The 23,743-nt window shown below is 38.6% G+C and overlaps 1 protein-coding gene across 1 annotated transcript in view; it reads right to left on the reverse strand.

The window, feature by feature from the left end:
• The window catches only part of GTF2F2 (general transcription factor IIF subunit 2), an 86,526-nt gene that overhangs the window by 26,855 nt on the left and 35,928 nt on the right, over positions 1 to 23,743 (reverse strand). Inside the window, exon 6 of the mRNA XM_027720350.2 lies at positions 20,064 to 20,145. Coding sequence (XP_027576151.1) covers positions 20,064 to 20,145 — 82 coding nt within the window. The remainder of the gene's footprint in view (positions 1 to 20,063; positions 20,146 to 23,743) is intronic.

The raw sequence follows: 23,743 nt of genomic DNA on the forward strand, positions 1-23,743 counted from the left end.
TTGTGACACTTGACAGCTTTGGAGCTGGTGGACAGGGTTTAAATTGTGTGGGAGATCAGTTTTCGAATTCTAGCTCCAGAGGAGATGAAGACACTCCAGAGAACAGAACTGGAAAACAGAATGACTTAAAAGAAAAGAGCAGCTGTAGCAAATATTTAAATCTCAAAATGCAGAAAACAGTCAAGCAATTAATCAAAAAGGCAAGAAGCCTAACAGGTTTTTTTCCAAACAGATGCTTTTGTATCATGCTACTTCTGCAATAATTTTTGTACTACTTGCTCTACCCCGCTACACTCTTTATGAACTCCACAAGATTTTGAAGGATTCACACATCCTTCACTGCAGAAGGAAATGAACTAGACATTACCTACCAATTTCTTGTCTTTATTGCTTGCAAAATCTGTATCTAAAGCTGCAAACATTTTGTGGTAAGTGGGGAGAAGAAAACTCTCTCTGCTAGCACGTTCCTCCAGTTCTACAGAGCTTCAAGACTTCTATGGCAATTCAGCATTTCAGGCCAAGTAGTTCCTGCTTTAGAGATTACAGGACCTCTCTCAGCTAAACAAGACAGATACTACACACTGTATTCTCTTCTACGTTTGGCTTAGCAGAAGCAGAACGCAAACAGTTTATATAGCCTTCCTAATTCTGGAAAATCCTCCGTTCTGAAGAAACTTTTTCACAATGGGAAAAATATCAACTTACACAAAATGCTGTTATAATTAATTTAAGATTCCTCTCCACTTCACAAATTAAGAAAATAGTTCTCCATTGTTTCTTCTCAAGTGCAAATTCTATTAATAATTGCTTGAAAATTAGGTTTACAAAGGGACCAACAGTACACAGCTTTGTAATGCAAAAAAGGTAGTAAAAAATAATAATACATAAAAATAACAAATAACAAACAAAGTGGTCTTGTGCATTGAAACAACATGGTTTTACAGCAGGTGTTCTGTTACGGCATACCCTATGTAACACATGAAATAAACACCTTATTGCAATGAAATACAAGCAACCTGAAATGGGATGTCTCCCTTTGCACATGTTCCATGACAGACGGTACTGGAACGGTATTTGCTGCAAACCAGATTAAATCAGTTTTAGAAACTGAATTCCATCGATGAACAAATTGCACCATCTGCTTCTACTAATATACATTAGAAAATGTGTATTTTCTATAGCTGCATATTTACTCTGTAATTAGAAGACTTTGAGACAAATAGGTATAGCTTAGCTACAGAATAACTAAAAAGCATCATCATTTGAGAATGTCAAGGGTGTAAACAAAAAAGTAGGTGGATTATTGAAGGCTGTGCAATGAAGTAGTGAAGTGAAATTAGGTAAAAGAAAATTTAAGCAGCACACTGGGACACTAACAATTGTTGCAGTGATGAAAGAAATACAAATGCAAAAGGCGTAGATGCAAGAAAGTTTCTTACTAATAACATGTAGGAAAAAAGAGAAATAATCTTCCAACTGAAGCCTAAGTAGAGCTGGCTGGAAATCTGAATTTTTATTACATGGGTTTTGTGTTTTCAAGGAAAAAAAATCCAAAAACCAAAACCAACAACAACAAAAAAACCCCCAGGAGGTAAGCCAACATTTGAAGTTTTCGTGGAACAGAAATCCTTCAAAATTTTGTTTTGGAAACCCAAACATCATGTTCCCAAAACAAGATATGCTTTCCCAGTATCCTCAGCAGCTGCTAACTGAAATTAATGTATTTCTTGTCATTTCACAACTGCCATTTCCTTGGCTTGCTGTGGCGACAAAAATGACAAAAACTAGACTCCAACTCCAGTTGCTCAGGAATGCCACAGCCCTGCACTCCCAAGCCAGCCTCCTCCCCACATCACTCATCACCAGTACCAGCCAGATGACTTTAGAACTGCTGACACTTCACAGACTAGAACGCTTCTTATAAGCAGCTGAAAAGTCAGGCTGGCATACTAGTGTGACATTTTGTGACACATTGATTGACCAGCATCGCAAAAATGAACCTGAGATAAATGCTTGAGAAGCCCGGGTGAGATTCCACCATTATTATTTTATGCATCCTCAGTAGCAAGGACAATTATTTCCAGGCCAGTAAGATATTGATTACAATTAATGAAATAGTATTTCATTAAAAATTGTGGTCTTCTCTTCTTTGAAAGGACAGTAAAAGAAACAAGAACTATTGAGGCACTAATCTGCCCCAGGATAAATGCACAGAGGTATGGAACAAGTTAGGTTCTAAGAAAATAAAGAGCAGGACCCTTCAGGGCTGAAAAAGAAAAAAAAAGAGATATGAAAGTATGACTGAGGTCTATAAATTAGTTCAGTCCAGGAAGACAATAGGGAACAACGGTATGATTTGAATACCAGAACTAGCAGGCATTAAGCCATAGGAAAATCCAAAGCAAACAGAGGAAAGCAGTTCTTCACACAACTTATAAATAAATGATGGAACTTCCTGATGCAGGATATTATGGATGCTAAAATTGCATATGAGTTCCCAAAAAGTAACTTTATTGACAACTGGTAAATACCAGGACAACCCAACAGTCCTTAAGACATGAGTTGCTGCAGACTCAGGGACTGTGCTGAGAAAGGATCATCAGGTGCCTACCCTATTCCAACAGTCTTCTTTCTCTAAGCCACCCATTACTGGTAACTCTTTCGGACATTCCGTGAGACAGTTTTTGCCCTGTCCCAGCAGACAATCCTAAATTCAGGCATTAAACTTGTCATATGCATCAAATATAACATTACATGTATCACAGGACAAGCACAACATGCTGGATTTAGCAGGAAAACTGAGGAGACAATGCAGTCTGTCCTTCCCTTGAGCAGAGTGAGGCACTGAGGCATGGCCTTCTACCAGGTATCAAGTGAGCTGTCGCAGAGTCTCCCCTTTGTAACTACAGCGCAGCTCCAGCTCAGTAAAACTGACACTCCAGAATGAGAAAACATATCAGATATTGTTGTGATTTTTTCTCACTCACTTGAAATGACAGTGCTGAGAAATGTTAATTACTGTGCCAGTAATCATATTTCATAAAGCAGCTACAGTAAGGGAAAAAAAAAAAGAATTTTAATGTCATCCTTAACGTGTGTAGATTTAATTAGCTTCTGCTCAAAGGTACCTCTTAGCAGAAGAATGGGATCCAATACAAGGACACAAAGGCATATACTGCTGCAATCCTACTGCTAGAAATAAGTCTAAGAGATAGAAGAAAAACAGAAAGGAGGACTTGGGGGGATAGAAGCATCTTATATGACCCATATAGACAAAGGAAAATAAGATGAACCTGTTTTTTGCCTGAAGCTGGGTAGTGACCATGGCACAGAATTTCTGTCACAACATGAAGAAGAACACCATCAGTTCACTCACCAAAGCTGGGCTAGTCAGCTTCTCCATATGCCTGTTTCCCCACTTGAAAACACAGCATAAAATTGACCATCCAAAATGCAAAGCCTTTCATGACCCCTGGATACAGGCATATTACATGGACTATTAACAAACCCCACTGAGCCGTGCCATGAACACGTGAATAAACACAGTGGTACCACTTTGGAATAACGTGCAAGCTACGATTCTATGATATCTCCTGATAGTGAAACACATTGAATTCAACTAATGATAGCCACATGGTTGTGAATGGGCTGCTGGCTTGCCAGGATTGAAGACAGTACTCATAGGCCAAATGAGAGTGGAGCAGCTGCCAGGTTTGATCAGCCAACTGAGAGACCTCAACAAACTAGAGGACTGGACAATCACCAACCAGATGAAGTTCTGGAAAGGAAAGTGCTGGATTCTGCACCTGGGATAGGGTAACCCTGGATGTATGGACAGACTGGGGAATGAGGTGCTGGAAAGCAGTGCCACGGAAAGGGACTTGGGGGTCCTGGTCGATGACAAGTTGAATATGAGTCAGCAGTGCCCTGGCAGCCAGGAGGGCCAACCATGTCCTGGGGGGTATCAGGCAAATCATCGCCAGCTGGTCGAGGGAGGGGATTGTCCCACTCTGCTCTGCACTGGGGTGGCCTCACCTTGAGTTCTGTGTGCAGTTTTGGGCACCACAATATAAGAAAGATATTAAGCTCTTAGAGAGCATCCAAAGGAGGGCAACAAAGACGGTGAAGGGCCTTGAGGGGAAGCCGAACGAGGAGCAGCTGAGGTCACTTGGTCTGTTCAACCTGGAGAAGACTGAGGGGAGACCTCATTGCAGTTACAACTTCCTCACAAGGGGAAGAGGAGGGGCAGGCACTGATCTCTTCTCTGTGGTGACCAGTGACAGGACCCAAGGGAATGGCCTGAAGTTGTGTCAGGGGAGGTTTAGGTTGCATATTAGAAAAAGGGTCTTCACCTAGAGGGTGATTGGGCACTGAACAGGCTCCCCAGGACAGTGGTCACAGCACCAAGCCTGACAGAGTTCAAGGAGAGTTTGCATGATACTCTCAGGTACATGGTGTGACTCTTGCAAATGATCCTGGGCCTGAGTTGGACTTGATGATCCTTGTGGGTCCCTTCCAACTCAGCATATTCTGTGATTCTGTGATTCTGTAAACAGTTAACCTAAAAACAGTCAGAAGAAGAAAAAAGTGAAACACTTATTCCTGTTGACCAGTGAAACTGCAGAGAAATTAAATTATCTCAAGATGGACATACATGACAAAGCTGGACATTTACACCCACGACAGAAAAGAACTACAATAAATAAAATAGAGTAAAAAATAAAATCTACAAGTTACTACATTTATTTAGGATGAAGTAACATAGTCCTGACCTGATGAGGACAGTCTCAAGCAGGGAACCCCATGCACCCATAGAGACATTCAGATAGGACTATCCCCTAAAGATAGAGAAAATGAAGAATAAAAATGTAGACAGAAACACACTACAGAAAATTGGGAGGGTTTTGGAAGAGTTTTCTAAATAACTAAGAAGTCACAATCACATAAGTAAAAGAGGATTTCTTCAAAAAGGAATAAAGGCACAACTGGGAGGAAAAAAGATAACCAACAAATAGAAAAGAGAGGCCCACGAACAGCCTTCCTAAGATATTAATTTTCTGTAGTTCACATAGGAGATTAGAGACATCAGACAGAATTTTGTCTGAATACTTAGGATTCTTGGATAAATACATCCATTTGTAGGTAGAGACAGTGAACTACTATTGCACTTCAGTCTCCATCCAGAAGTTAAAACAGGGCGTCCTCGAGGCTATTTCAATGAGGAATAGGAACTGTTGATGGCATCAAGTATTTCTTTCTTGTAATCTTGAGAGGGGTTTTGTGGTTTTTTCGTTGTTTTCTTTTTAATGCCCAGAGTTTCATCTTCCTTGAAGATGGGCTACTAGACACTTGGTTTGAGTCATTTACTTTGACATAGTTGTTTCCTAAAAGCTCCTATCTACTGCAGCAAGAAGCTGTATCTGAACAAGAATCATCTTGTCAGCTGGCTTTTCAAGCCTCTGAAACTGACTTTTCTTTCCCTTCTTTATTAATATTGCAATGAACTGGAAGTACTTCTGCATCCTGCCAAACCTTCAACAATCTTTTTTCTTCAACTTAAGAAAAATTCTGAACAAAACCAAAGCAAAACCTTATTTTTTTAAAAGGTAAGGAAGATGCCTATACTCCGAATGAAACTACTGATTTATCTTAATAGAAGGCAAAAAAGCAGTGTGTGCTAATCGCCCGGTCCCTGAGAACTCAGAGCAGATGACCCTTTTTAGCCTCAATTCCTTTCACGGGGGACTTTCAATTCACACTCAAAACTGAAGACAAAGTCAGGTTCAATTTATTTTATTCTGACATTAACTGGGTCCAGAGCACTTGCTTGTGCTCAAAGTGATTAATAAAGAGAAGAGCTGCAACTGTCAAGCCAGTGTGAGAAGCCAGGTTATCCGAGGAGTGCTTGGGAGACAAAACAACACTTAATCATTTTGAAGGCAGTATTGCAGAATGGGTGGTCTCCACCTTGCATTTTATTCCAGGGGGGAAAAGCATTGCTACAGTAGTATCTTCTTTGCTTACACAGTAGAAGCAGACTCGTGAGAAAAGAAAAAAAAAATTGAAAAAGCAAACCGAGTATTATATGACCACAAAATACAGCTAACACATGGATTCTGCACCACCATTAAACGGATGGATTTAATAACTGCTACACCCAACGGAAGCCTTCCTCTTTCATTTGATAAGATTTAGGGATCAGACCCTAGAAGCTCCTACTAACTACTTGGTTGCTGTAGCGTGTCATGAATTCACGACATTGATTTCTGCCTTTTAAATTTTGCTAAATAAATGTCTTGTGCATCAAGTCATTTTTTATACAGAGAAATACATCAAAAGGCCCATGTAACCATCAAAGCTGACCATGTAACAAGATGGTTTCCCTTGCTTCCAAAATGACACAGGTCTTTCTGAACTTAGTAAGAGCTTGTGCACTTGCTTTTTAGCAAGTTTCAGACATCTATACCATGTACTACTTCTATTTTGCACTCAACACATTTCCTAAATCGTAGACTTGAATTCAATGTTTATTCTTTTATTAAAATAATGGCATGTGACATGTGGGCAAATACGTTTATAAATCCTCTTCATCTTCTCTGGATGACACACAGGACACTTGTGCTTCACTCAGTAGCTTCTGAAGTGGATCTGCCCATAATCTTCAAATTACTTCATGCATAATTAGGCATTTCCTGATTTTCATTACTCATGTTTATCTCTGCAATATTTACACAGCACCAAGCATACAGCTGCCCATGTATAGATTGGAACACATCACTAATTACATACATTTCATTTAGTTCTATTCCTCCAGAAGTGAGGATATGGTTTTCAAGGGCCTTGTTCCAGGCTCATCACCCAGATGTTCAGAGACTGAAAAGTCCCTGAGGTGTATAAACTCATTTGAATTTACTGACCCTTTCAGAGAAATAAAACCATAAGTAAAGCACATCTGCCATTTTATTTCCCAACCTGTGTACCTACTGCTAAAACATATCAGCTTGGATTCACTAAAGCTGGTAATGCTTTACCTGTGACTCCTTATATACCATTTTAAAGTATTTTTTAAAAACTATATTTAAAGAAATGGCAGTTTGAAATCCTTGTTGGAAAATAGTAACAATAGATCAGTTTATGATTTGTTTGCTCTGTTCTCATCAATTTAGATGAACAACTGTGCCCTGTTTAGATCAAGCAGCTGCTTTTCAAGCAGCCTTCACAAATCTTACTTTCCTTCATACAGCTGAAGTCTCAGTATATACCCTGAAGACAAAAATAAGGTCCTAGTTATTTCCAAAAAACTTTATCCTGTCCTCCATTTAACCAGTTTCTAGACTTCCACAAATGCTGTGCTTAGGTAATTGAAGCCTGTAAAATACCTCTTTCAGCTGTGTAATGTACATTTATAAACATGAAGTAGAGTATAAATAGAAAACAAGTTCTTAAATTTTAAGAGCCTATAATGGAATTAAATCAATTAACTGCCATATTCCAATCTATGTTCTACCAAATTTCGTTATGTTAAGTACAGGCTATGCAGCAACTAATATACTTCATTGAATACACAAAACCACAGCTCATTTTCCACAAGCACTGGTTCTCAGGCATGGTCAGGAACAAAAATCAATATGCTCACTAAGTCTAACATATCATTTACTAACCTCACATTTCACTTACATACAGCTTAATGAAATAATTAAAAAAAAAATCTAAATGATATACAATAAACATCCTCCACAGAGGACAAACCAATACCCAAGTGACATTCAAAGTTACTATTTTTTTATTTTAAAAGCAGTAGAAGGATGTATTAACTGATAATTCTTTCTGTACCACACCATACATATTAGAGTTCAGGATAGAGAAGAGAGAAAAAAAATCTTTGTATGATTGTAATAAAATGTATCAAATCTGGAAGAACTATTTGCTAGCTTTGTCCTTGCTAAGATACTTTTCCCCCCTAGAGTGGATACTAAATCAGATATTTGTCTTTAATATAAAAATGAGCTTAAAAGAGTTAAAAGAAGAAAAAGCAATAAAAACAGCTTTAATGATCTACTCCAACTGGGTGATTTAGGCATCAATCTACAAAACCCACACTATTACTCCTACTCTAATACGAGGCAGCATAACTATGCTGTGTTTCTGTCCAAGTTGCCCTGAGTACCTCATGGTCAATATTGCAGCAATAAAGCGTATTTCATGTTAGTTTACATTTGTGGTATAAAGACAGGGGAAAAGGGTTTAGGCGCACAGTTAGAAATGAAAACAGATGCTTCAAGTCCGCTACAATTTAATAGGAAGTACTCATATGATTCGATTTCACAGCATGTGTGAATATAAATCCTCAAGGAATTTAATTAGGTGTATTTTATCATAAATTGCATTCCCAGAGACATATGCTGCTCCTGCATCATGCTGATGTATGGCCAGTCTTCGCGAACGAAGATTTGGGAAAGGTCTTTACCCTTCGAGCCTGCGCAGTGGATTTTTTAGGTGAGACACAGTGTGCGCTGAACTGAGCCCACCCTTTAATCCTGAGGGTCATCTGCCGGGGCCGAGTGAGCTTGGACAGTGGCAGTGAGGTCCTCAGGACGTAGGTTTGTTTAGAGTGACCTTCTCTTAGATGGATGGCCTTACAGGGCTGACGAGCTCCATCTGCCTGGGGGAGTTTCCCTTGACCGGGAATCGAACCCGGGCTGCGGAGGTGAGAGCGCCGCATCCTAACCACTAGACCACCAGGGGTCCCCTATCATGCTGATAATAACAAAGAAAACTGATACTTAAGAGCACATCTGAAGGGTGGTTTTCCAATGGCATTAGGTACAGTCAGAGAATAAAAAACCACTGCTGAATAAAAGTATCAATGTTTTTTTTCCAGTTGCTTTACCATACCAACCTTGAAAGGCAGTTTATTTTATACAGTACAAACAACTTAACCTCATGAAGAATACTTTGCAGATTGACAAAACTTTTATCTTTTGCTTCCCATACTATAAACACTGCATATGAAAAAATTCTCAGTTTGCTGTACCCATAGTTGTGCTTTATGAGAGCCTACAAAAACGCTCACTTTGAAAATCACAATTTGGATCAATTAACCTCTTGTTAACCGGGTGGTCACTTCTGCAATATACCAATTTCTTTATGCTCTAAGCATTTTGATAATTTTCAAACTTTCAGGATGTAGTACTTATTCCCTGCATTTTACTTCAAAGAGTACCTACTTCTCAAGGACTTTGTTGAAAAGTTCTTTGTCAATATGTGCCACCAGCTAAAGAGTAGTTGATTTTTCTAAGCAGTTCCCAAAGTCAGAACAGGAGCCAATGTCTGAGTCAAAATTAGAATTCAAAATAAAGAAATTATCTGAAATATAATTTGAAAATTATAAAAGGGCATTTTTAAATTTTTTGGAATGCATTATATAAATACCGTTCTAAAGTATAATTCTCTCTCAGATGTTATCATGTAACATCTTTAGGTATGCATCCACATATCAGTGTTGATTTCCATGTAGTCTGCTATTTTTATCACATTTTTATACTCCCGCCTACACTCACATACACTGAAATTTCTCTTTCAAGGTGACTTCTCAATTCAAAATACATCCCAGAATGCAGGGATTTTCTTCTTTTTTTACATAAAGAAATTTGGCCATGGATATTTCTGTGTTCCTGTTTCTCCTGTCTGTTTTCCAGTTAGAAAAAAAAATGGAGTGAACTATGATACAGATAATGTTCAACCTTGTAACAAGTTCTGAACATGGGGCTTTCTTTAAGCTCAGAAACAGATATAATAGTTAACACTGCTGGAGAGCTAGGATCTTTTCAGAAATAACACAGGAACTTTTAAAAATGAGCTTAGCAGCCAGAATGTGTGTCTCATTGCTTCTAGCCCCAACTAAACACCTTTTTTTTTTTTTTAATCTGAACCATTTTGAAAGTGATTTTTTCACCTCCCTCTCCTTTTAAAGCAGAAGCCGTTGCACTGTCATGGTCATGATGGTCTAAGGATTAACAAGAGCCTGAGTTCAGGAGGAGTTAAGCACTGGTGTTACCCTAGTTTTTTACATTCAGATTCTTCACCTTCAGGGTGTTCAGTTCCACCAGTTCTGAAGAAGGACGGATGCCTGTGTGTCTCCACCGTCTGCAGACTGGAATCATGAACTCAGAACCTTATGTTATACACAGAAATGAACCCCGTAAAATCTCAAACTTCCCCATGCCTATTAATGGGAGTGCTGCACAAAGCCTCAGAATTGAATACAGTCCAAGAGCAGAAGGAGCAGAGGAAAGCTCTTCAGTGAGCTGGTTTTTTGCCTAATTCATTACTATTTCTTCTTTATCTTCCTCCTTGGCAAGGTCTCAGTAAGCACTCAAGCACACTCACACAGAGGAAACAGCAGGGCAGTAATTCAAATTTCTATTACAAGTCATAGAGTACAGTTCCTCCTGATTTTGCCACTATCATTAAAAAAGAGGTTAGTCAGTTATTCCTGCAAAAACACAGACGTGTTCAAAGATCTAACAAAGATATTCCATTGGCATTAACTTTGGTTAGGACCCAGTTGGTTCACACTTTTCTCTCTTATTGTTTCAGTGTGTATAGGACCTGCAAGATAGTGCTGTACCTGTTAATTTCTGACAGGTCTTTTTGGACTTGCAGAATTAATTGTATGTACTGTCTGTCACGATGGAGTCATATATTAATAAAGTTGGAGGTTTGCTACCTCAGGCATTTGGAAAATTAAATGCAAATTGTTAATAAAATACATCATAGGAGTTGAGCACGGATTTAAGTTGATTTATATTTTAAAACTGCTGATGAAGACAACTCCTAGATAAATTCACTTTCAATTTCTTCTGAGTCAGAAAGGGCCACCATAATTTTCTATCAGCAAATATTCAACGGTGCTTGACAATACTAGGAGCATCCAGCACACCTAAAGTTTGAGTGAGAAAAATAGGCTGGATGAGAGAAGGATGGAGGATGGAAAAAGACACACACACTCTGATCAACTAAAAAAAGTCAGTCTGTCCTCCAAAACATCCGAACTCCAGCCAGTCCACCGCTGCAGGTTTCACTATTGCCTGTCCTCTATCTTGTAAGTCTAAATGCTGGTCTTTGCACACCATGGTTTCTAAATTGTTCAGACACAGCCCAACAAGAAATGGCTTTAGGTAGCTATGTTACACCACCTTAGGAGAGACAATGGATCCCAAAGAGAAGAAAACTTAAAAATTTTAATAGAGCAGGTAACATATATTGTATCTACCAATGTGATACACATGGATATCAGTAGGATATTAATTCAGTTATGCAGAATCACTTTTAGTACATAACATTATCAACATTGAGGTGCGTCAGCAACTTAGGTGAAGATAAGCATAATTCTCTTCTTTAATTATTTCCATTTAGTGGCTTTGCTGTATTAATTACGCTCTGTTGGAAACTTTAATTTCAAATACCAGCATACAACCTCTAAGTTCCACTACTTTATGTCATACCTTGCTTCCAACTCATGGTTTGCAAGCACCTGAAACAGGAGAAGCTGACAATTCCCAGGTACTGCACTATCCATTTGAACTTTGTGTTTGGACGTTTCAGGCTTTTTGTTAGGCACTGAGAAAGCACAGAGCAGTCACCTAGAACATGACACTCCAAGGCAAAACAGATCTTCACGACTCCTGTGCAACAGCCTTTCTGGGCTGTGAGTGCACATTACCAGCTCATGCCCAATTTGTCATCTACCAGTATTCTCAAGTCCTTCTCTACCAGGCTGCTCTCAGTCAACTCATTACCCAGTTTGTACTGATTCTGAGGATTGCCCTGCCCCAGGCGCAGGACCTTGCACATTATCATATATCTATGTGTTCTACAGAACCCATATTATAGAACAAATATATACAAAAATGTAATGTAAAATAACACTGATCCTAAACCTTAATGGTAGTTGTCAGAAAGCTGCTTAGTTCCAGCTTTCTGCCCTGGGCAACAGGGAAGGAGGAACCGAGCAGCAGTCCACAAGCACTCTTTATGCTTTCCTGTTGGGTACATCACAGCATTCAGAAAAAACCATTTAATTTCAATCTCAGGTATGTTGTTCATTTGAATTCAACTCCTAAGCCATTTTAAAAACATCCCAGACTCAAGTATTAGCAGGTGGCTGCACAGTATCCGCTCCTTTGGAAAATATTTCAGGATTGTGCCTGAGTATTAACTGATGGTTGTAGTGCTTCAGTATCTTGTATTAATATCTGAGATATTTAGAGAATGAACGATTCTTCCATAAAATGTAATGCTGTGATTAGTTTCTAAAGATGGCATCTTTTCCTCCCACAGAGTCTTTGAAGAGCACCGGAGATACTGCCACTGCTTCTCCCATGGTGTAGCTGGTCCTGCAGCACTCTGGGAGTTAAGCTCCTGCTGGAGTTTTGCCATGTCTTCAGGAATTAAATCACCCACTGATCACAGGCAACCCCAGTTTGAGAAGCGCTAGAGTCCTACAGACAGACATTCCTTCAAAAAAGAACCAGAAACCAGAGGATTTGTCATCTATGAACTTTTTTGAACTTGGTGACATCCCAAGTAACAAGTGCTATTTGGATGGACAGATATGTACCCTGTCATCTTTCAGGCCATTGTTTCACTGCCTTCCTGCAGTTTCATCAGTTCCAGAAATACTTCAGTAAACCAGGAAATTACTATGCCACAGACAGAACTTGCCACCTGATTCTAATCTTTGATTTTGCACTAGGATAACTTTTAGTATTCAGTGATATCATATAACTTTGGGAGCTCCTTGGCATCAGGGTTACTGTTGGACGATACTAGTCTACTGATCTCCAAATATCATCAGTAGTATGTCACAAACTCTAAATATCATCAGTAGTATGCGAGCAAAGTTGCTTAAAAATAGAAGATGTGCTATGGTGCTGACATTCTACATATTGTGAAAATTTAAACTTATCAGCCTAGTCGTTGCCAAAGCAGCTTTGCAGAACCCAGAACACCAGCAGTACGCAGCATGACTATAGCATCTGGCATGGGAGCCAGGAAGAGACACATGAGCTTCAGCGAGCTCTGCTCTGCAACAGAGAAAATGAAGATTTACATCTAAAGGCTAACACCAATACAGAAATGGCCTTTTTTAGATCAGCTGGCTATCCCACTTTCCCTGGCAGGGTCAAACGTGATGATAAATGAGAACAGAAGGTTAACACGTCTAGTAACAACATGTAACTCATGACAGCTAAAACTGAACCCTCTTTCAGATTTTCACCCACTATAGTGTGACTTTCATATTACAGATGGAAAAGAGATGAAAAGAAGGAATCGGTGCTGCCCTGGGAAGAGGAAGGATGTCCCTATGTACTAAACAAGTCCCTCATTGAAATCTGCAAAGCACCTTAGCAGCAGAGACATCCTCATAATTATCATAGTCCTGTTAACAGTAAGGTTAAAAGCCCTCCAGCACTGTACGACACCAAAGACATTGGTTTCAAGAGAAGGAATGTGTGCCACTGACAGGAATATAGGTTTACTGGAATTACAAATATCCAGAACTTCTGGTGCTGAGCAATGGTACCGAATGAGGCTTATTTTCAGCCTGAAGAAGCTGGCTACGACTGAAGCCTGAACATATTCCAGTGTGACTATTTTTAGCCTCAACGCCTTCAGCAGATAAAAAGGAAATGGATGCTTTTTTGCTAATTACCATAAAAGCAAATTAGGTATGTTCTTAAATGCAATGCCTCCGATGGCAGGGGAAAAGGAGCAGTATAACCAGCAGAAGAGGAATACTGTTTCATGAACTCTGGTGTTAAAAAAACAGAACAATGAGAACTCTCCAATCACAACTATTGATTTTCTTCCCCAAGGTATAAGGAAAAGTATTTGCTATAAACTCTTCTCAAATACGTATCTTCCCTCTGATACATGCAATCTCTCTTCTTTCTGAAAATGACCTTCATGCTAGGCTTCTCTCAGCAATATGCCTTTCTAAAAAGGCACAGAACACACTCACTATGCTCACTGTTAAGAAACTATTTCAATTCCAGAGAAATAAGGGGGAGTCTGGACAGAGTCTTGGGCAACCAACTCTAGGTGGCCTGGCTTGAGCAGGGGTGTTTGGACTAGATGACCTCCAGAGGTCCCTTCCCAGCTCAACTATACCATGATTCTGTGACTCTAACCTGGAAATGATGATATTTAAAAAACAGAAAGAAGGTAAATTTCATGCCACATGTAACAAAGTCATTTTAAGTTAAAACGAAAGGAGAATGGTAAGTCAGCCACCAAGTAAAAGCCTACACTTTTCATCTTTTGTATTCAGGTATTTCCAAAAAGGAAGGAAACGGAGATCCAGTGATCAGATCAACCGTATCTCCCAGAATTTAAGAAAGTATCTGTTTCCATAACTAATATAATTCATATGCCAGAAAATGTATCAAAAGAAGAAGGAATGTACCATGCCTCTTTTTTTTCCCTACAAAACCCACCCCGCCCTTCAATTAGCCCATATACATCTGGCTACTAGAAGCTGAAGACAAGAATGGGGTAAAAAGAACATGCTAACCTTCTGCATTCAGCTGCAGATTTAAGAGGAATATGATAAAATACCTGCTGCATTACCAACATCAGCTATTCCTTATTTATTAGCATTATTATAATGGCTGGAAGCAGAGACCAAAATTACAACCTTTTCATATCACTGAACAAAAAGCATGGTAATATAAAAGACCAATTAAAATCCAGTCTCAGAACACCACTTGTAAGAACAGTAAAACATGACGGACAAAATGAAAAGGATGAGAGACAGAGAAAAGAACCTAAGATCACAAAGAAATATATAGCAAACCAACAAAAGCAATTCTCCTGACCCCTGAAATGGGGAATAACCACTCCTCTGTGCTGCCAAGTTGATCTGTCTTTAACCTTATTTTTCTTACTTGCTTCTCTCCACTAGTCTCTTCAAAAAATGTGAAAAATGGACTAAAAATGGACAAAGAGACTTCAGTAGCAGTGTGGCTGTTACTTTGCAGTTCAGTTGTTCACAACCAGAAAACTATTTGCTTGACTTGTAAGAACTGGTGGGTGTCCAGGAACACAAGAATAATATAAAATACGTCTTTTAACAGTACCCTTATGGACATGATTAATAGATAATTTTTCACAAATTGCACAAAATTCCCCAGACAAACTGTGATTGGAGACATTTTAGCACATGGAAAAAAATTATATTTTTGTATGGGATGAGTAACTCAAATCATCCTGAGGAATGTATTTTTGTACTATGCTGAATCTTACTTCAAGCCATAGAAAATGATCTTCGGTATTTGAAAAATCAAGGTTGTATTGACTCAGAGGCAGATGCAATCTCAGCTTTGCATAAAAATGGCCTCCCACCTCAAACAAACTGAGCAGCCTTTGTGCAGCATGTCAGCTTTTGTGGAAAATGCACAAATGTATGCACACATATTCATAGCCAACTAAGCATATCTACAAGAACATATATGAAACAGCATGCTGGTCAAGTTATTAATCTTATTCTGCTAGTAGGGGCTATTTGTGAAAAAAGAACTGGTATAATGCTCATTTTCAGCAATATACTGAACTGTCAGTCAGTCAATACTCTCACAGTATTTTAGAGAAGGTGAGCAACTCATATGCACTAATAAATTTCACTTGCTTGACACAGACCACCAAATGTCTGGACTTCTAGAGGCCTCCACAGTGTAGTTGTAAAGACATGTGACTTTTCAAACATGGAAGTTCCTTATCTATTCTAGAACATTTTGCAACTCATTTTTTCTAAAACCCTATCATGCATGTTTCTTCCACTAGCTTATTCTAAGGACTTGCATCCTACTCTTTGTAGAAAACTCTTGTAGGGAAAAGCAAAAAGATATACAGAATTATTGCAATCCTGTTACAAGCTGCCATATTGGCAATCACCACTTTAGACTAACCATACTTCAAAATGTATTTTTAAGTTACTTAAGAGAACTGTAGGCATTACCAGCCTCACTGCAGTGTTAAATGTTGGCTCTTGCAGGCTTTAGGTAATCCTGGGACTCTTTTTTTTATCTTCTTCATTTTGTACAGTTTGTGAGTTTGGTAGTTCAGATTAGGTGTTGTTGAATCAGAGTCTTCCAAAATCCATTCTGAAAGGTGACCAGTATTTCAGCAGCACATTTGAGAATGAAACAAGGGCTATGATTTTATCTCGGTTTTTGCCTGCCATCCTCTGCTGTTGGGGAAGCGCTATCCAACAGTGCATTTGACAACTGCCAGAGCTGCAGTTTCATGCACCTTCAAAACCTCCCCTGAGAACTGTGAGTCTGGTGCCTGGCCATCACATTGCAGAGGACCTGAGCAGCCCTCTAGAGCTTTCTGTAGCTACTGAACTTGACAATATCAGTTTGAATTGGAGCTTTGCAGAAGTTGCTCTTAGATTTTTTTTTTTCTTCTCAACTTTACCTCAAAATGAAATGTAGTTTGAGGTATATGATACCAATGTGTTCCAAATATTTTTGAAAAATTTTTTTTTTCCTGTGAGGAAACGGAGAAACAGAAGCAAACAAAAATGGGAAAGGGGGACAGAGAAAGAATTGGGGAAGAAGAGAGTTTGCTATGATCAGAGGGATGAAGAGAATAGACATGAAGACCAGTAAAGGATAGAAACAGGTAATTTGTCAGAAAGAATCTGAGATGGGGTGCATGCCAGTCCCCCATTTCCCCTCTTCTGTGAATAGCAAAAGCCCCTTGCGAGTATCAACATCTTATTCTCATCTCCTCTCAAATCATCTGAAGCCTAAGAGATCCTGAATGTCTGGGGGACTCCTCTCTCCCTGTGCCCCATTCTTTCCAGTACAGACAAGCCTCTTGGGAGATCTTTCTTTTTGAAGAGCCATTAACCCCAAGGTGGTTAAACATTGGGATCGCGAAATTAATGTAATAGAAGCAAAAATCTCTTGCGCACAGAAAGAAAAAATAAAGGTACAGATAATGCATCTTCATGGTGGAAAGCCAACTACAGTAAGATGAAGAAAATAGTCTAGGTTGGGTGGGACCGGCTAAGGAGGATGTAAAGAGGGGAACTGTCAAACAGTAAGTATAGTGTAGACACAGTATTTTCTGTGACCACTGCACAGTAAAACTGTCTGCAGCTGGGAATAGACTGCTCATTTTTTCCCCCCACACAGTTAAAATATTTTAAATGGGATCATGAGATCCACTCCCACAAGACAGAAATCAGGACAGGTGCTTGGAAACCACACATTATTTTCTAGCTAGCCTCAATAGCATCAGCAGCAGTAATTGCAAATGTACAACTAATCATTAAGCTGTTACAAAGAACAAATACATTGCTAATAAAAATTTTCTAGGAAATTCAACAGCACAAAGCTTTACTCCTGCAGGATTGCAGGAGTTTCATGGTATTTGTTCTCCTTCTAGAACTTGAAGTTCAGGAAAATTGAAAAAAATTAAATAAATCTGCCAACAACAAAACTTCCAAAATAGAAAACACCAAGTGAAGGTCACACAACCTTTATTTTACCTTTCCAGCTAGTTATCCCTAGACACACATTTGTACCTTGTATTCAAAGTGTTGTGAACATCAGCCATCTACAGCCTTCCTGTAATCATATCAAAAGTTGCTTCTTGGGGAAAAACCTCTCCCAGCTACTACACTCGATAACACTTTCACTCACACGTTTCACCAATTTCTGTGTTTTCATTATTCATCCTCAAACCCACATGTCACACTTATCTCCCACCTAACTGCTGGCAACTGCATCACAAGACCATTGCTTTGTCCTCTCACTGAAACTCTATTGAGCAGCAGGAAAATCAAATACCATGCATCCATCAGCTGATCTTGTTGACCCAGATACAGATGGTAAAATAGACAGGATCCATATCTGCATTAAATACCAGGAGATATATAATCTTTTTTGGTCATTGCTAGCTCTCAGAAAACAAACGATTACAGCTGTTGAGAGCGTGCAGCTTACCTTCATTTTCTAGATCTTAAAAGTTTGAAGCAACTGTATTTATCTTTTTATTTTATTTCCTCCCCAACTCAACTTAATATTGTAACACTTAAAGCCTACACAATAGACTTGCTGTTCTGTCAATATTATAAAGTTCATCTTTGGAGAGTCTGTCTCATATAAAGCACAACAGTAAACAGAAAAATGAATAAAATGGTTTAATATAACATGGTTGTGTAACTTATGTGTTTTATCTTTAATGCTGTCACCCTTTTTTATGCACAAATACAGACTGCAGCATGTTGAGGGTGGGAGAGCGTAAAGGGAGTGAAAAATTCGATCCTACTACTCAAATACCAGACACAGTATTTGGACAAAACCCAATTTCTTCTGAAGCTGTGACTGCTAGATCTGCTAAATCTCATGCTGATTCCCAACAGATCAGATTACTTTTTTTAAAACTTCTTGGTAAAAGGTAAAAAATCTTTACAAACATGGAAAACTAGAAAGTAGGCATACACAGCCCGACAATTTTTCTGCAGGAAAGAAAAAACAACAATACCAAACACAAAATCTGCCTTCATGTTTGTACTTCTGTTGCTCCTATAGGAGTTGAACATGACAAAATTGAATACCAGGAGGGGCTGCATGTATGTGAGACAGAAAGCAGAATGCTGAAAAATTCAAAGTTTGGGTAGCACATAATTAAAGCTATCAGTTCTGTTTCAGTCTCCTGCTGAGGCCTTACCAGAAGCAGCTTATCTGATCAACTATGTGCAAAATGCAAAAAAGCACTTGGATCGGGAAACCTGTAATTAGAACAATTATGAAGCAAATACATCCCACAGATTATATTCATGTATATTTAAAATTGCCAGATTGAAATGAGTCCTTTTCTGCCACCATCACGTTCGCCTCATACTCCATTTCCCCCTGATGACAAAAACCATGATAGCAATCACAAAACTCAGTCTGAAATGAAGCAGTTCACTGCACAGGAACAAACTTATGGTACTGATTGGCCAACAGCTAGAACATAAAGTCTCGAAAATGAATGAATGCAATAAGGAAATACTGGAGCAATTTAGATGACAGAGGAGGTTAATAAAACATAAGATACTGAAAATGTATATGATACATAGAAAACAGATCGGGAATTAGAGAAAAACATCGCTTTGCCTTTTCTGCATTTCTTTTGACAATTCTAAAACTAGTCACACATGATTCTTTTCCTGAAATGTCCTGCTTTGAATTTCTCTATTTACAACAAACTCACAGTACAAAAGGGTGATTTAATGAAAACTCACATGCTTAATATATATAAAGAAGCAGTTAATACAATGCACATTTCAATCCCAAATCTGATTTATTACTAGAGAACATCATAAAGTTAATTATCCATAAGATACATGAATCACATGTATCACAATTCTAGACATATCTGCTGAACTTTTTAGAAGTCACTAAATGACTTTTTTTAAATGTATGTGTTGTGGTTTCCATACCACTTCTGATACTTTCAGTCATTACCTTTTCTAGCAAGCATGCCAGTTTATGTCCAGCACTTCTCCACAAACTCTTTCCTATTTTGGACATTTTAAATATCTTTTCAGAGATTCTTTTTGTCTAACATGGCACAGTATTAAGTGGAATTAAACTTGGACGATCCACAGCAAAACCCATACTCAAGAAGTGTGTCCTAACAGACCAATGTAAACCTTTAAGTCTTCAGGAAATTCAGCTTCAATCATATTTGAATATAGTCATACATTCATATGTTCAGGTATGGAGAGGCACAGCATGTGCTCTAGTAAGAGTTTTGCCTATGATAGGACAGAGAGGTCTGCATCATCCCATCAGACAAAATCAGAGGGAGGTACAAGTCCCACGCCAGCCTTCATTCCCTCCCTACCGTAAATCCACCCCAAAAGCAAGACCAGTTCCGATCCTGTATAAATGTGAAGTAAGACCATGATAATACTGAAGTCATCCATCCCTAGTAAGGCAATAATAAAAGCATCAAAGTCGGATATCACATATCCATTCGTAATGAAACACTCCTACCTTTTCAGCTTCATATAATTTTCACTAGCTGCAGGTCTGCATTCAGCACGTTGCACCACTATTCCTTCCAAGGCAAGTTTATCTAAAATGAAAAAAAACAAGCAAAACTGGACATTAAAATGAGTGTCACCAACATGGTCAAAATTTGAATTATTTTTCACTAAGTAAGAATTTACTAAATAAAATGTAATTACAAGTTCTCAAATAAAGTTCTAAAATATCTGATATTTAGACACCAAAGAAATAAGCAGGAAAAACATGTTTGCACAGTTGGTATACTCTAGACTTCCTTATTTTGCCTTCAGATGTTTTATATATTAAGAATGAAACACAAAGATCAAATTTGAAGTAAGAAGTGGCAACTCCTTTCTCTAGATGTTGCACTCTGATTATCTAGGAACTGCTTTCTGGAAATGTGCAATGAATATAGTCAGTGACTATAAAAACATAATGTACAAAGAGAATCAATTATCGAGTATCCAAAATTAGTGGACAGTAAAATGAAAGTTCATTTTATTCCTATCCTCAGGAAAAGAGTAACACATTTTCATCTTACTACAATATAAAAAAAAATTCACAAAAGGAACAACATACGCTAGCACTCAGGAAAAAGAAATAAAAACTTTCAGTGAATAACCTAGGACATCACGTACATGTATTTTAGCTAATACTTGTCTCCGTACAGTCACCTCCGTGACAGTCGCTGTTATCCAACGAGACCACCTTTTTGCCTAAAGCGACGATGACTAACAGAGCAGTAACAGCCTACTCAATAAAGGTGGGGAAGCCCAAAAATTAAAAGCAACTTGATGCGGAAAGGAAGAGAGAAGTGATGGTGGGCAAACACCTGCATCTCTACTACAATGTTCTGATGCATAATGGGGGGGGGAGGGGAGAGCCTGTCAATTTGTTCCTCTCTTTTGGACATCACCAGTACAATATGTGTAAAACAAACACCTCTGGAACAGCCTTGCCATACAACAAACAATGAGCTTTAATGGCTTCATTAGCTCTCACTCTTTAAAATGTCTTTCCAACAGAGAGTCTTGTCTTGCTGTTGGGGTAGGGCACCACATTGCCATTGTCACTTTCAGTTGGCAACACAAAAGATAACAGAAATGCTTAGATGTACTGATGCCAAGTAACACAAGGCACTCTGAGACGCCTCTGATTTTTCTATTACCTTATAGACTGAAATATTACTACATCTGCAAATCTAAGTCTGCTCTCCCTGAATAACGCAGAGAGCAATTACTCCAACATCACGTATTTTAAAATGATTTAATCTAAAATTTCTTGGTAATTCTTGAAGGGAATAAGAATGTCATATTTTTTTCAGATAGTTTTGAATGAAAGAAAGAAAATTTGTATTAAAACACTTCTGGTTTTGCAGATTCCTAGGTTTATGGTCAGGAGAGACAACTTGGCAAATTTTCCTGACTTCCTATGTATTACAGACAGAAAAATTTTATTGTCTTTCTTCTCTACAGAACCTTGTGGCTAGTCGTACTAATATTGCTGCTTAATTTCTAATAAGAATTTGACTCCAGCTTCTAGCAGTTGGTTCTTCTTATGACTCTCTATACAATCATAAAGAGCCTTTCAGTACCTGGTGTTTTCTCCCTTTGAAAGTACTTATACATAGTAATCAAATCATTTCTCAACCATCTTTTCAATAAATGAAGTAATTTAAGTCCATGTATTATCTCATCACAAGGCATTTATGGCACACTTAAATCAATTTTGGATTTCTTATTTGCATCTTGTTCAATCTTGAAATGAAGTTGAATACAGAGACCAGAAACCAGATATAATACTATTGTACTGATCTTACAAAAAACATATAAGGAGGTTAAATAACAGATACAGGAGCTGGAATTTCTCTCACCTCACTTCAGCCATCTCAATTCAATCTCTGAATTCAGCTGAGAGAGGGAGGAAGGGAGACCGCTGAAAGAAAATTGGTCCCACTTCTTTTAGAATTCAGTGATCTGCCTTGTGTTGGATTTTTTTTTGTTGTGTTTTTTTGGGGGTTGGTTTTGGGGGGGTGGGGCAGGACAGTGGTGTCTGTGTCCCATGACCACTTCATGTTTAGATGGCTAAACTGTGTTAAGATCAGTTTGTCTCTAAAAATCAAGATCTGAGGGTTTACGGAGCTGACTGGCTATTATATTACTAACACAACTACTTTGAGTATTTTCTAACCTCACATTTTATCTATGTGCTCTGCATTCCCAGTTCCTAGGGGTATAATTGCCTTTGGCAGATTCTGTGAATTAAGCGATCCCAGTCACACCGTGACAGTCCTGTCATAGCTATTCACTGTCTGACCACCATTTGTGTCAATCATGACATTTTATAAGCAGTGATTCTCACTTACCACTACCATCCTCCTCGCTAATCCTGGAGGAAGCCCTTCAAACTACAAACCCCGTGGCTTCCTATTCATAATTACTTTCTGATAACTGTCAGTTTTTCATCTTGTTCTGTGTTTGCTGATTTTTTTTATACATAAATCGGAATGTCACAAGACTCTATGTGCAATATGAAAAGCTAAGCAGGCTGTAAACATGCTGTTACTTTAAACTCACAATCTTCAAAATAAACAAATAAACAAAATTAGGTTTGTTTGACCAGAAAACCCTTGCATAAAGCCATGTTTGCTAGCATTTGCGTTATTTCCAATCTTATCTACCTCTTGAACTCCATAACAATTTTTCCACTAGTTTCTCTGGCACAGGTTCAAGGTTTGCTAACCTATATTCATCTGAGCAATCCAGCCCAGCTGCCTGAACACTGACATGTCATCATCAATCTCCCTGCACCTTGCAGAATTTTCGAATTATTTTTAAGTTTTAAGGATTAGGATAGGTAAAGCAGAGAGGTCCCCCATACCAACTATTTAGGAAATGAACCTGCCAATTAAGCATGTTTATTCTCAGTATTATCATAGAATCACAAAATGGTTTGGGTTGGAAGGGACCTTAAAAATCACTTAGTTCTGACCCCAATGCCATGGGCAGGGTCACCTTCCACTAGACCAGGTTGCTCAAAGCCACATCCAACCTGGCCTTGAACAGTGTCAGGGATGTGGCATCCATGACTTCTCTGGATATCTCCTCTTCGATGTCTTGGTTAGTACCCTCTTTTAATTACCACTGATCCAGATTGACTTCTGCAGTTGAATCAAGATCAAATGTTCCAATCGCCTCACAGTACGAGGCTGTCCACAGTCTCCAAGAACACTGCCTTGCAGCTAAGTTTGTCTGATGCCTAAGCTCAACCACTGTCCAAAAGCCAAGGTTTATATCCCATTTTCCCTGGACCCTCTTAAGGATTTTAACATACCCAGAGAGTCTAGCAGAATAAATCTGCAAAGACACATGCAAAGCTCTTGATACAAGATCGTAGTGGGGGAATACAGTTTTTACTATCTTTGCAGCCCACTCAGCCTTCATTCACCAAACTCAAATTCAGAGACTTGAGTCTGTCTTCTCCTGTTGCAGGACCACAGCTGCACTGGAAAACATCCAAAGTGCTACACATCTGCCTTGGTATTTCCATAGTCACATCAGCCTAGAAGGTAACGGATGAATAAGGCATGAAAGTGGCAACTCCCTGTTAAAAATACCTACTAAAATTAATGCAGATAGTACAAGATAAATAAATAGGTCTGGAAG

The sequence above is a fragment of the Pipra filicauda genome, unplaced genomic scaffold (genome assembly GCF_003945595.2).
Source record: "Pipra filicauda isolate LSUMZ 115617 unplaced genomic scaffold, ASM394559v2 scaffold28_size6257848_pilon, whole genome shotgun sequence".
Classification (NCBI taxonomy): Eukaryota; Metazoa; Chordata; class Aves; order Passeriformes; family Pipridae; genus Pipra; species Pipra filicauda.